The 15,716-nt window shown below is 32.4% G+C and overlaps 1 protein-coding gene across 1 annotated transcript in view; it reads right to left on the reverse strand.

The window, feature by feature from the left end:
* ARMC2 (armadillo repeat containing 2) overlaps window positions 1-15,716 on the reverse strand; it is a 159,024-nt gene that overhangs the window by 123,443 nt on the left and 19,865 nt on the right. The window contains exon 4 of the mRNA XM_074310139.1: window positions 9,144-9,315. Coding sequence (XP_074166240.1) covers window positions 9,144-9,315 — 172 coding nt within the window. The remainder of the gene's footprint in view (window positions 1-9,143; window positions 9,316-15,716) is intronic.

The following is a 15,716-nucleotide window of genomic DNA, read 5'->3' on the forward strand; positions in this document are numbered from 1 at the left end:
AGTTTGCTCCATTGTGATCTTTCTTATAATTATTCTACAAAAGCAGTGATTCATTAAAATGGGCTGGCCTTTATACAGAACTGAGGTTTATATAATTTGCCTCGTTCCTTTTCATTCTTATTTCTTCCTCTTACCTGTTTTTATCTCTGACATATCCTGTTCTTATTTACATCTTTTCTCTGCATATTTAAAATCTACTCTCTCTACTTAATTATTTGTTACTCCTCATTCTATCCTCAAAGATTCTTAAAAGTAGAAACAAGCCTGCAAATCTCCTCCATAATTTCTCTACTATAAGTTTGTCCACATCAATGTTTTCTTATAATTCTTTTACATAAAGATGCCCAGTCTTTCTGAGTAATTCTCTTCTATCTCTCTAGTACATCAAGAGCAGTGCTGTTACCAATAACAATTGCTTAAAAGTATCAACTGTCATGACAAAAGAAGTCAATATCAAAAGAGAGAATAGGGCTCATGGTTTCTGCCTCCTTTTTTATATCCTAAAACACATATAGCAATCAATTGGTCAACAAGTATTTATTAAGCACTAACAGTGCTAAAGTCATTGGAGGGGGGAGGACACCAAAACCAAAGACATTAAAAAAAAAAAAAAGAGGCAAATGCATTGTCCCTGCCCTCAAGAAACTCGTGTTCTAAAAGAAAAGCAACATGCAGACGAAGACAGACTGCCAAGATATATACAGGGTGGATAAAGGAGATTCAGAAGATTTCTGGTAGTTTTCTGTGTAAATTTAATCTGCAAATATATTTAATTGAATTAATCTTTTTTTCAAGCACTAATTTCATTAATAAGCCAACTTTTTTTCATATATGGTCCTTTTAGTGGAAGATCATATTTCAAAAAAGATAAAATCAAGGAGAACCAGGGAATATACTAGTTGGTATTTACAGGAGACTATCAGGGAAGAAGATCTGGAAGACAAAAAATCTATCATGGGAAAAGGAAAGTATGTGTGATATGGAACTGCAATAATACATATGTCTTCTACAGGTCTCTCTCTGATAAAAATAGAATAATTTAAACATTCTTAACTTGCCTTGCAGATGAGTTTATTTTTCAGATGAGGGGAGAGTGAGTAATGGGTTGCTATTCTGGACATGATTCAAACCCATAACTAAGATCTGATTGATGAAGTATAGATGATAGAGGCAATAAATATGTTATCTAACATTTTAGAATATATAAGGAAGGGAATGCTGGTCACAGTCTCTAAGTACCCCTAGTTTTCAGAAAACTTTTAAAGAGGTCATATGGAAATTAGGTAAGATTCCTTCTCCCAATACTTTAGAACAAGGATTTTTAACTAAGAGTCCATGATTGGATTTTAGAATTACATAAATTTTGATAGAAAGAAAAACTGAATTTTTATTTCAACATGATTGGTTCCCTTTGTAGTCTTATATATTTTATTGTGTGCATTTAAAAACACTATTCTGATTGGAAATCCTCAGAATTCACCAGTATGCCAAAATGGTTCAATAACACACAAAAAGCTAAGATACCCTTGTTCTATCTACTTACAGGTTTGAGGGCAGGTGACAAAGAAAGGTTTGAAGTTCAAGTCTAAAGTTTGGACTTCAAGGAGTCAAAGAGAGTTTAGAGAAGGAAGATGGAGAAATGGTCATGTTAAAAGACTCAGGGAAAGTTACAAGGCTTGTAATGGAGCTGAGTAGGGAGAAGAAAATAGCAGCAGCAAAAGCATAATTCTCAAGGAGGTCTCAATTTGGAATTGAGGAAATCTAAATCTTCAAAATCCCAATCCAAATGTTTACTTCCTATGTGATCTTGAATAACTCCTTTCCCTTCTTTGGATCCATTTCCTCTTCTATAAAATAAAGATTGGACTAAATGATTAAGGGCTCTTAATGTAAGGATTGTGAATTTATTTTTTTTTATATTTTGATAAATGTATGTCAATATAGTTGGTTTCCTTTGTAATCATATATGTATTTATTTTAGGCCTTTAAATATGATTCTGAAAAGGCATTCTTAGGTGTAAAGAAATCCATGAAACAAAAAAATGGTTAATAACCCCCATCCAGAAGAAAAGTTGGCTCAGGAAAAATGGGAGGCTTACCGTTTCTGCTGGCTAAAATATAATTTATTTCAATGAGGAAAAATAAACTATCATATATATATATATATATATATATATATATGTATATACACACACATGTCCATGTACACATCTGTGCATATACACATGACTATATTTATACATGCATTTATGCATATGCATACATGTGTGTAAATAAATGGGCATATGTGCACACACACACACACACACACACACTAGTAGAGTGGTATTGCCATAGATTTCAATAAAATATATGATGAAGTCTTTCATGATACCCTGGGAGAAAGGTGAAGATCTGAAGACTGGATAATATTTGGATCCACAATGTCTTTCACTCAGAAGATCCTTCCAACACTGCAGATTCAAACCATTCATACCTGCCTATCTTGTTCAACTCTTGTCCATGTTTTCCAAAAAGTAAATCACTAAGGATCCATGGTGGAAGACTTTCTCCTGACATCATAAGGATCCCTGTAGATCACTCTGGTTGTCTCATCATATGATGAGAGTTCTTAGGATTTAATGTGTATTATATCTTCCTCTCGTAGAATTCCTTGGTATTATCTTTTATTCTTCTTCTTCTAAGAGTATTCATTTATTATGTTACAGCCTACTCTCACCTACCATCATTCTTCATCGCTTTCTGTGTGACCTTTACTTTTAATTCTTTGAAAATAGTTGTATTTCAAATTTCAGGGCCCTGTATAGTGACTCTAGTAGAATGTTGGTTTTAAAAGGTAGGCCTTTGCTTTCATGGGAAGCTTGAGGTAAGTAAAAGAGCTTGAATTTCCCAAAAGCAACATGGTAATTTTCCTCCTCTTGATCAACTCTGGGACAAACTCATCCTTCTATACTCTCTGATATATACATGCTCATGGACAAGCTCAATAGATTATCTATCCAAATAAGTGTAAAAATTTGGGCAACTGGGCCAAAATCAGAAGCAACCCAGCTGAATTTTTTCAACATTTCCCTCCAAACAACTTTAAAATTGTTTTTAAAATTAAATTTATTTTAAATGCCTCAAATTAAACTTTGGAATGGCAGAGGCAACAAGGTCAAGACATGACATTTGTTAGACATAAAAAACTATGGAGTTCAGTAAGACAAGTTTGTAACAAGGTGGAAACATATCTGGTAGTCACAGCAGCTTTAAGAGCTCTCAGCCCAGAGACAAAAAGGAGTTCAGACTACTCATCAGAAAGAAATTACAGAAGATCCTTTGCTGGCACTGGGTAGAGCTGACAATGATAGGCAACCTTATCATCCATATGCACTTCTAGGTCACAGTTTTGTGGTAGAGAGGAGCATTAGACAGTGGAGCACAAGGAAGCAGGGTCCGTGGTCACAGTTCCCTGGTAAAAAGAGCAGGGAATCATCAGGCCAGCTCTTCATGAGTAAACACCACAGCATAGATGAGGACATCAGTGTCCATACTTCTTCCAGGATCACACTCCCTAGAAGCACCTAAATTTCTAGATGAACAGATAGCATTATGGAAGCAATAGACATGAACTTGGACAGACTTCAAGATCATAAAAACTTCAATAAAGTTAAACTGTTCACATCAGGAAAGAAATTCATCATTATTAAGGCAATTAAAAGGAGTTTACAGAGAGAAAAGGCATAGATGTGAATTGATCATGTTGAAATGATTTGCAAAAAAAATAATGAAGGGGTGAAAAAGAGGGATGGACCAGGAAAAGGTGGGAGAGGTAGAATGGGGAAATTTTTCTCATACAAAAGGGGCAAGCAAGTAAGAGCTTTTATAGTGAAGGGGGAAAAGGGAAGGGGGACAATGTTTGAACCTCACTCTCACTGCAATTGGTTCAAAAAGGGAAGACTATATACATACACTCTGTTATATACAGAGATGTTAATAGGAAAGTATATAGGAAGGGGATTAAAATAAAAAGGGATAGGGTATAATAAAGAGAGAGCAAATTAAGGAAGGCAATGGTTAGAAGCAAAATAACACTTTTGAGAAGAGACAAGAGTAACAGAGAAAATAAACAGAAGAAAACAGAATGGAGGAAATACACAGTAATAATAAAATAATAACTGTGAATATGAATGGAATGAACTCATCTATAAAATGGAAGCAGATATCAGATTCCAATAATATAGTGTTTATATGAGATGCACTTGAAACAGAAAGATATACATACACAAAGCTAAAATAAAGAGCTGGAGTAGAACCTAATACACTTCAACTGAAGTAAAAAAGGCAGGAGTAGCAACAGATAAAGGTAAAAATAGACTTAATTAAAAGGGATTATCAGAGAAATTGTACTTTGCTAAAATTTCGCATTATAAAAAAAATTTTTATAGCAAGTTTCTCTGATATAGGCCTCATTCCTCAAATATATATTGAGTATAGAACTGAGTCAAATTTATAAAGATAAGAGCCATTCCCTAATTGATAAGCAGTCAAAGGATAGAAACAGGTGTTTTCAGAATCAAAGCTATTTATAGTCATGGGAAAAAATGTTCTAAATCACTATAGATTAGAGAAAGGCAATTAAAATAACTCTTTGAGATGCTACCTCACACCCAACAGAAATGACAAATGCTATAGGGGATGAGGAAAAAATAGGTACACTCACTAATGAACTGTTGGTAAAGTAGTGAAGAACTGTTCCAATCAATCTAAAAAATAATTTGGAACTAGGTCCAAACAGCTATAAAATTTTGAATGCCCTTTGATCTGGCAATACCACTAGTAAGTCAAATACCACTAAATACCACTAAAGAGATTAAAAACAAGGAAAAGAACTTATATTTACAGCAGCTCTTATTGTGGTAGCAAAGAATTGGGAATCATTAACTGGAGAATGGCTGAACAAGTTGTAACACATGATTGAAATGAAGTAATATTATGCCATAAAAAATTATAAATGAGGCAGTTTCAGAAAAACATGGGAAGACCTAGATGAATTAATGAAAACTGAAGTGAGAAGAAATGGGAGATCACTGGGCAAAATAATAATATTGTAATGATGATCAACTGTGAAAGACTTGGCTACTCTGAGCAATATCATAATCCAAGACAATTCCAAAGAACTCAATGTCCTTTCTCCAGAAAGAGAACTGATGAACTTTGAGTACAAGCTGAACTATAATTTTCTCATTTTATTTTTCTTGCTTTAAAAAATATATGTACATGGCTAATATGGAAACATGTTTTGCATGATTTTACATGTATAAATGATAACAACACTTACCTTTTAAGTAAATAAGGAGTGAGAGAGAATTTGGAAATCAACATTTAAAAAGAAAAAAGTATTAAAAATAATAGTTTAGAAAAGAACTGTGGTCAATACAATGATCAAACATAATTCCAAAAGACTAAAGACAAAGATGGCTACTCATCTCTTAATAAGAAAGGTGACACAGACCTATAAGGAGACAAAATTAGCCATACATTTTTGGACATGACTTACAAGGGAAACTATTTTCTTAAAATTTGTTTCAAGTGGTTTTTCCTTTTTTTTTTTTTTTTTTCAATTTCAGAGATGGGAGTGGACAGAAGGAATAAGCAAGACAACTTTAAACATTGCATATTGTTTTTTTTATTCACTTAAAACAAACAAGAAAAACATGTTCTGCATCATAGAGATTTGCAGTTTTATTGTACAAGTCTCCTTTTTTCTTTCACAGTGATATGGAAATGCTTATTTAGTATTAATTAATTTCATAATAAATAAAATGGGAAAAAAATTTTAAAAGGATGTTGGGCAATTGGCATTCTTCATCCATTTGATCTTTCCTTAAATAAAATTTAAGGAAATTATAGATTTAAGGAATCTTAATCCTTTAAGGAATTATAGCTCTCTTACAGGAAACTTTGTGAGGTATTGACATGACATCTTCTAACAAGGTAATCAGAAAGCTCTTTTATTATTCACAGAGAATCCCTCTTAAATAAGGAGTTCATGCTGGATCTCCTCCGTCAAAGTGAACTTTTTTTGTTAAGCATGTCTTCCTGTTTTATGCCTTTTCTGATATTTATTATTAAATATAGTTATTTCTGTTGTGATATAGTACAAGAAATGTTGAATGATTTTGACATTAAAATGGGAGACACCTTGTTGTATAATGGCATAAATCGTGAAATTGTGACTTACCAAATTAAATATTCCATTATAATTAAATAAGTATAATGAGAGCGCTTACAGTTTTACATCTTTCTGTTAATTATGAAATGCTTATGATACTGTAGTCCACTGATGAAAATTACTTATGAAAGTCTTTCCTACTAATACCCTCACCAAGAAGGCCCTCAATTAATGTAGAGATGTTTCTCATAAAGATTTTATATAGCTGGGAAAATTAAGTATAAGTCAGCAATTAACAAATATCTTCCTATTTGTCTTTTTGCAGTATTAAGTAGGTCCAAGATTTTTTCCATATCTTTGGTATTTTCTTTTCCTTTGGATATCTTATGTGTCAAACACTCAAAACCCTCATTATTCAGCTATGTCCTGTACTGATTTCCTCCATATACACTTGATCCAAGAGCTTTTCATAACATCTCTCTTCAAAGTCATTTCTATATATTATAAACACACACGGGAATGTGATGCAAAGCTTTAAATGTGGTAGTTCTACTATCCTTGATGGAGATAACAGTTCATTAAAGTAATTTCTGCAAATCTTTTAAATTTTTCTCCTGATTGTAATCTTTCCATTTTTGTTCTTGAACTCTTTGGATGATGACTTTGCTTATTTGGATATTTTGCCAACTTTCTTAAAATTAAGTTTTATCCTCCATTGTTTCTCACTCTCATTATCAAATCAAGCATCAATTTTTATTTTAAAATTTACATTGATTAAATTGCTGGATAAAAATACAGTTGGCTATTTCTCTTGTTCATTTTCCATTTTTGATTTCTTTTGTAAATAATTCAGAGTCTTATCTTTTTCTCACTATTATTCATTCTTGGGTTTCGGTTTTTGTTGTTTGTTTGCTTTTTATCAATTCTGATATTAACTGACAGAATGATGGTATAGCAAGTTTTTTGCTATTTGTTAAAATCTATCTTCTTGTTGATGAAATTATTTGGTATTAACCATGTTTCAAATATACCAATTATTTTCTTGAATAAAATATCCATGGTACAGAGGCAGAAGACTTCTGTGAAATCTAAAAATCTTTAGCCTCTCTCATTTTTTCTATCCCTTGGATCATAGTTTTCTATGTATTTCTCTCACCTTTTCTTTAATATAAAATGAAGTCACCAAGGACTAAACAGTAATGATAATGTTTGACATTTAAGATTTACAAAATGCCTTTTATAAACTTATTTCACTTTTGTCCCTTTCACACACATTACCTACTAACCAAACTGAACTAATTACTGTTCACTGAACCCAGCATCTGATTCCCCATCTTTGTGCCTTTTCTTTGAGTATCCCTCATCCCTAAAATGTAATTGCTCTTTTCCTTTGCCTCTTAGATTCCTTAGCTTTCTTTAAGGACTTATCTCTGGGACCAACCCCTATAGAAAAGTCTTTCCTCATCTCCCTAAGTTGTTAGTGCTCTCTTCCTCCTCAAATTATGTGTATGAATACTATACTTCTAGTGTAAAGTACAATGCTTTGTACACAGTAGATGCTTAACAGATGCTACTGAATGAATGATCTGATTTGACTCTTACAACAATATTTTGTATAAGTATCAGAGGAGTGGGGTAATTAGTTCCATTTGATATATAAGGTAACTGATTATCACAGAATTCAAGTAATTTGCCTGTGGTTCTAAAATATCATAGGAAGAATCTGAATTCATGTCTAGCTAAACTTTTAATTCTCCAAACTTTAGTAAGGGAATAAACTCAGAAATTGTTGATTAAATAGATCAATTTCAACAGATTAAGAGAGGCCTCTGGTAGAGTGCTCTTTATCTTTGGCAATGGTCTATTTAACTTTTTTGTTGATAAAGGCACAGATAAAGGATGACACAAATCTGAGACAGAGTTGATAAAACAAAGCGAGGAAAGAAAGCTAGTATGAGAAAAGAGAGTTGAATCCAAAGGATCTCAACAAACTAAAAGACTTAGTTGACTTTGAAAAAAATGAAATTTAATAGTGATCAATGTCAAGTCATGTACTTGGTTCAAAAAGTCAACTGTATCAGTAAAAGATGGAGGGAAGATTTGGCTAGAAAATAATGTATATCAAAAAGACACAGGGTCCTAAATTTGAATCAGCAAAATGTCACAGGAAAAAGAACTAATGCTAATCTTGTGGTGTATTATTTAAAGTATAACATCCAGATCAAGGGAAGAGACAAGTCCACTTTACTCTGTAGTGGTCAGCCTAGAGAATTATTCTGAATTCTAGGTACCAAATTTTATAAATGGTCATTTACTGCTGGAATATTGGCTAAAAATACTAGAATTGGGAATGAATTAGAAATAATGTCATACAAGGAAAGCTGAAATAACTATGGATCTTTAAGTTTGAAAAGGAAACACTTAATCACATGAGAGCCATCTTCAAAAATTTTATGAAGGGTATGGACTCATATAGTTTAGGATTTCAGGTTTAGACTTCCTTTCCAGAAGGCAGAAGAAGAAACAATGTATGAGTTACAGAAAAGTGAAAAGAAAGCTCAACAGAGAGGAAAATTTCCATCAATTAGAGTTGTCCATAAATGTAATAGACTGCCTCTGATATGTTTCCAAGTAGCCTTTCAGTAGAGATCTTCATGTGGCATCTAAATGACTACTTATAAAGAGGCACTCTGGATAAGCTTTACTATTTTAGAGGATAATTGTTTTAGATGACCTTTGAGATTTCTTCTGATTATTAAGTTTCTATAATTCTATATGCTTTCAAACTCAAGAGTTATGAATAACCTATGCTGCACATGTGCAAAACACAAATAAATAAAATCACAACTCCATATCACATAAATAGAATCTGAGATTCTCCACACCATGTGTACTAGTAAAATTATTATTTTTAAAAATAGCTTCCATGTACATTTTAAGAAATATTTCTACCCTTATGTTTTTAGGAACATTTAGATATTCTTACACTCATCAAGATGAAATATTTTGTCTGGAAGGAGATTTCCCTGAGAGGATGCCTTGAATAAACGTGCACGGGCACTGCTTACTCTTCTAATCTTCACGGGGTCCACTGGAGGTTTAGGAAAGGAAATAGAAGCTTCATCTTCTTTAGATAGGGATGCAAGAACTTTAGGTTTCTAAAAGATTAAAAAAAAAAAAAAAAGACTAACTAAAGTCTTTCTGTCCAAACACAAGTCACAATCTTGTAGTCAAAAACCCTCTAAAAGTACATAATGGCCACCTATGCACCTCCAGAGGCACACAGATTCTTCCTCTTTAAGCATAAAAAGCTCATTTTTTTTGATTTATATAACCCCAATTCCATTCCCCCCCAGGCCATTTTAAAAACATACTGAATATTTTATTTTTTGATAATTATTTTGTCAACCTTTACTTACATATCAAATATACCAAATACAGACATGATATTATGTCTGAAAACACAAATGAAAACTTACTAAATTATATATTTTGCTGGTATTTATAGAATATACATTTCATATTTATCTAACAATATTTAACTTAAAAAAAGACTAATAGAGATATAATCAAAGCTTAATAAAAGATTAATAGGTTTAACTTAAAAGAAAGACTAATAGAGATATAATCAAAATTACTACACATCATTCAATTGCCAAATCAATCTTTGTCCTTCCTAATCTTTCAGTAGTTTTTTTTTTTTTTTTTTAAACACTGATGACCACACAAATCCTTCTATTTGGATCTTTTTTCTACGGGATTTTATTACACTGCTCTATCCTGATGTTCCTATCTGTCTAACTGTTCCTTTTCAGTTACCTTTGCTGATTTCTATGTCTTAATTCCTAAGAGCAAGTGATTCCTCAAGGTTTGGCCCTCTTTCCCTTGATGCTCAGGTCCCATGAGTTCAATTATCATCTCTATGTACGACTCTCAAATCTATATATCCAACCCCAATCTCACAACACAAACTACCTGTTGAATATCTTCAACTGTCATCTCAAATTCAACATATCTAAGAAAAAATTCAATATTTTCCCTCCAAATTTACCTATTTTTGTTGAGGATACCACTATTTTCCATTTCTCAGATTCAGTCATCTTCAACACTCCTTCATCCTCAATATTCAATCAACTCAATGTCAAGTCTTGTTTTTTTCTGCCTCCACAATAAATCTCATATCGACTCACCAATTTTCCTCCTAATTCACAAGCTCATTATTGCTCTTCTGGACTAATACAGAATTGATCCCCATTCTACTTCAGCCTCTGAAAATCCTTATTTTCCTTCTAGGCTCAATTCATGTACTATGATAGTCCTCTTAAAAGCTTTTCCTGATATCCCTGGTTCTCTACATCCCCTTCCTTTTCAAACCATCTTTTGCTAATTTATCTGTATAAATGTCCTTCGAACTCCAAGAGACCATAAGCTCCTTAAGTTCAAAATATGACTTAACAGTTAGTTTTTTGCATCCCTCGAATTTAGCAAAGTCCATTGTACATATATAGTGAGTACTTAATGTTTGTTAGACTGGAAGAAGTGATACCATTAACTAGTATTCCAATCTTATCAAAATGCTTCATGAAGCATTTTTCTAGATCTCTGAAGTTCTATGCTTGCAAGTTTTGAAAAGATAACACTACCAAATATAGAATAGATAGATAGATAGATAGATAGATAAGAGAGAAATCAGTGAGAAAAGTTAACCCTTTGAAAAAAGAAAAAATATTGCTATATCCATAAAAAAATGTAATATATACAGCCCTAGCCCAGGTTCCACAACCCAGGACACAGCACCACAAGGACGACTGAGGATGACTCCTTAAGTCCCAGTCTTTTTCATTCCCTTTTGGCTTTACACAAGTCTACTACCTAAATGAGTATTAGTGCATAATGTAAAAAGCAAGTATTTAGAGGAATTTTTTCTATATTAAATTCAATAATTATTATAGCTAGAGTTCACAAAGGAAAGTCTAAAAACAATATCAGAAATGAACAGAAAGTACTAAAACAATCTTTGTTTTCACTTTCCTTCCTCAAATAATTCAAGTAAAATTTACATATCGAAGCTTGCCCTTCAAAAGTGATAAATTTAATCTAATCAGTGCTGCTATTACTCAAAACATTTCTGGTCTCTTTTTTTGGAATGGCCTTCACATAAGAAAAAAAGAGGCTTTGTCTCATTAATTCAGTTACATCTTATTTTTGGCTATAAAATCCAATTTCATCATTTATCTTGGTCACCCATATTATTCACCAAACTTGCCTCTGAACTGATCATTTCCAAAAAAAAAAAAAAAAAAAAAAACCCAAATCCATTCTTACAGGACAAAAATTCTGCTCCACTGAGGAGATTTTAAAAAATATGCTGTCATGCACAATCTATATTAAATTACTTGCTTTCTCATGGAAGAAGAGAGGAGGGTGGGAAAGAATTTGGAGCTCAAATGTTTTTAATATTAGTGTTAAAAATGTTTACAATAATTGAGGAAAAAAATTAAAATAAACATGTGAGCTAAAAAAAAAAATGTGCTGCTGGCTTTAAAAACAATTCTAAAAGAAGAATTTTTTTAAATTTTTGAAAAACAGAAGCATTATTGAATTAAATATATAGCCTTCCCTTCATCTCTCTCCCAATCCTAAATATCTACTTTGAAGGGGACAAGACTTATTTAGATATATTTGTGGTATAGCTGACTTAAAAAAAAAAAATCAATATTATTTTAACTTCTCAAAATGTGGGGTAATTAAAAAAAATGTGACTTAGGAGGACCTGAATTCAAATTTGGTCTCAGACACTTAACACTTCCTAGCTGTGTGACCCTGGACAAGTCACTTAACCCCAATTGCCTGGGGGAGGGGGGGAAGAGGAGAAATATGACTTAGACCCTGAAGCAACTGGCTTAAAGGGGGAAAAAAAAAAACCTAAAGAAAAGAAATAGCTTCAATATGTAATTAAGAATAATGAATTATCAGATGCCACTTATAAGCTGTGTAATTTTTGGCAAGACCTTTACCTACTTGTATCTTCTTTTTCACGTGTAAATTGGGGTTCCTATACTATCTACTTTAGCATCTTATCATAGAAGACATTTTATAAACTTTAAAGTGCTATATAAATAGTATATATATAGTACATTCCAGTTCCACAATAACTCTAGCCTTCCCTTTAAAAACTTATTTTGAAAATTAGAGGAACATAGGATAGTTTACCTCTCAGACTTATGAAGGAGGAAGGAACTGGTGACCAAAGGAGAACTAGAGATCATTATTGATCACAAAATAGAAAATTTTTATTACATCCAATTAAAAAGCTTTTGTACAAACAAAACTATTGCAAACAAGATTAGAAGGGAAGTATCAAATTGGGAAAACATTTTTACAGTTAAAGGTTCTGATACAGGCCTCATTTCCAAAATATGTAGAGAATTGACTCTAATTTATAAGAAATCAAGCCATTCTCCAATTGATAAATGGTCAAAGGATATGAACAGACAATTTTCAGATGATAAAATTGAAACTATTTCCACTCATATGAAAGAGTGTTCCAAATCACTATTGATCAGAGAAATGCAAATTAAGACAACTCTGAGATACCACTACACACGTCAGATTGGCTAAGATGACAGGAACTAATAACGATGAATGTTGGAGGGGCTGTGGGAAAACTGGGACACTGATACATTGTTGGTGGAGTTGTGAAAGAATCCAACCATTCTGGAGAGCAATTTGGAACTATGCCCAAAAAGTTATCGAACTGTGCATACCCTTTGATCCAGCAGTGCTACTACTGGGCTTATATCCCAAGGAAATACTAAAGAAGGGAAAGGGACCTGTATATGCCCAAATGTTTGTGGCAGCTTTTGTTGTAGTGGCTAGAAACTGGAAAAATGGATGTCCATCAATTGGAGAATGGTTGGGTAAATTATGGTATATGACTGTTATGGAATGTTATTGTTCAGTAAGAAATGACCAGCAGGATGAATACAGAGAGGCTTGGAGAGACTTACATCAACTGATGCCGAGTGAAATGAGCAGAACTAGGAGATCATTATACACTTCAACAACAATACTATATAAAGATGTATTCTGATGGAAATGGATATATTCAACATAGAGAAGAGCTAATCCAATTCCAATTGATCAATGATGGACAGAATCAGCTACACCCAGAAAAGGAACACTGGGAAATGAGTGTAAATTGTTAGTATTTTTTGTTTTTTTTCCCAGGTTATTTTTACCTTCCGAATCCAATTCTTCCTTTGCAACAATAACAACAATAACAACAACAAAATTCGGTTCTGCACATATATATTGTACCTAGGATATACTATAACATATTTAATATGTATGGGAATGCCTGCCATCTAGGGGAGGGGGTGGAGGGAAGGAGGGGAAAAATTCAGAACAGAAGAGAGTACAAGGGATAATGTTGTAAAAAAATTACCTATGCATATGTACTGTCAGAAAATGTTATAATTATAAATTTTTTTTAAAAAATTAAAAAAAATTATTTTGAACTAGTCCCTTTCATAAAATCTTTGTTCCAGTCAACTTGCAGTTTTTATACTTGACATTCCAACTTCAACTTCAATGACTTTAAAAGGCTCTTCTCCCATACCTGGGCTGCACTTGTTTGTTACTTCCACCTCTTGGGAGGAATTTTTTTTTCTTATCTTGGTATCCCCAGTGCCTAGTAGGATGGTTTTCATCAAGTACAAGAGTTTTAAAATATTCTAATGATAGATAGTAGACTTGCAATTCGAAGAGCTATTTAATTTTCTTGATTTTTTTTTACCTAGTACTTAACAAAAAAAGAAACTTAATTCCTACAATATACTACTGATTAAAAATCCTCACTTTTTATAGATACATTGACTCATAACAACCACAAAAAATACATCTTTAATGCACACCCCCCCACACATTCACACACATGCAAATTAAATGAAAACTTGTACTATATATAAACTTAAGAAAATCACAGATTTAGAGCTGGGAAGAACCTAAGAGGTCACCTAGCCCAATTTCATCATTTTAGAGATAAAGAAACAAGTGAAAGGCCTTGCCCACTTCACACTGGTGCCAGACAGTCAGAATTCCAACCAATGCTCTCAGGCTCCAAATCAGTACTCTTTCTACCAAACCCCAAAGCTTTTATGACCAGGAAAGTTAAAAACCTTTCAAAAAGGGAGCAGTTGAGTCACTTCTGAATGTCAGGGCAAGATCTAAGAAGGTAATTTTGAATAAGTATGGATATGAGGGCAATATGTTCTAGCTAGAAAATTATTAAAATTGTGAGAAATTGAGTAGAAACTTCATTCCATCCTTACCAATGCACAAGTTCGCAAGTGACTGATCCTCTTTCAACTTCAATGTAATAGTTTAGTGATCAATCAATGAATATTTGCAAAGTGCCTACTATAAACTAGGAACTATCCTATTCTTTGTAATAAAGAGAAAAAAACACATTTATTTACCTCATATATAGGATAATATTTTTATTCTGAGTTCTCCTAGAACAAAGGTTCTATGTAAGATATCATAATGGTCACATAAAATCCTCTGTCTTTGAAGAATAAGAATGATTTTATAAACAGTTTTCTCCAAATTTGGGTACCGAATTCAGTATTTTTTTTTATGGAAGTTAGCTTTATTTTAGAACATAAAGCAAAAAAAAATTAAGAAAAGAAAGAAAGAAAAAAGAAAGAAAGAAAGAAAGAAAGAAAGAAAGAAAGAAAGAAAGAAAGAAAGAAAGAAAGAAAGAAAGAAAGAAAGAAAGAAAGAAAGAAAGAAAGCACATTAAATGTTTAACTTAAGAAGCTTATTTCCCTTGTGTTTTATCACTCTCTAAACATTAAGCACCTGCTACATGCAAAGCCCTGGAGTAAACAATGAGAACACAAAAAGAAAATCAAAATAATAGTCCATGTCCTTTCCATCTGTCATGAACTGAACATGAATATGAGAGGCTCCCTTTAATTGTCCTTTCCCTCAATCAGAATGTGAGCTTCCTGAGAGCAAGGATTATAATTGATTTTGTTTATGTTCCCAGGACTTTGTAAGAACATTCAGTACATAGTACTCATTATTTGTCCACTCCATTCCTAAAAGCATTTTACTAAACATTTTATTAAAACCTAACTAATAATGTCAAACAATATAATCAAATTTTAGAAAGACAGACTTCCCTTCTAGACTTTCTTCAAGAGTACACTAAAAGACCATTTTAATAGAACAACCTGAAAAAAGATGAAGCAATTTATAGTAGATTTTTAAAATTATACTATCAAATACATCTATCTTAACATTAGATAGTAGCAAATGGGCATTATCCAAATCTTAAAAAGTCTTAAATAAGTGACTATACTATAAGGTACTAATCCTCATCCTCTCTCTTATTTAGTGTATTTGATAATAATTTGAAAAATAAAATCAAAACTATCCCATTATAAAGGGAAAATAATCATTCATGAATTTTTAGATTTTTTAAAAACTATTTGAAATTAGTAAGATATAAACAACTTCATGGGAGTCAGAAATCAAAGAACTTCTCTGA

Source organism: Sminthopsis crassicaudata, chromosome 4 (assembly GCF_048593235.1).
Source record: "Sminthopsis crassicaudata isolate SCR6 chromosome 4, ASM4859323v1, whole genome shotgun sequence".
Lineage (NCBI taxonomy): Eukaryota > Metazoa > Chordata > Mammalia > Dasyuromorphia > Dasyuridae > Sminthopsis > Sminthopsis crassicaudata.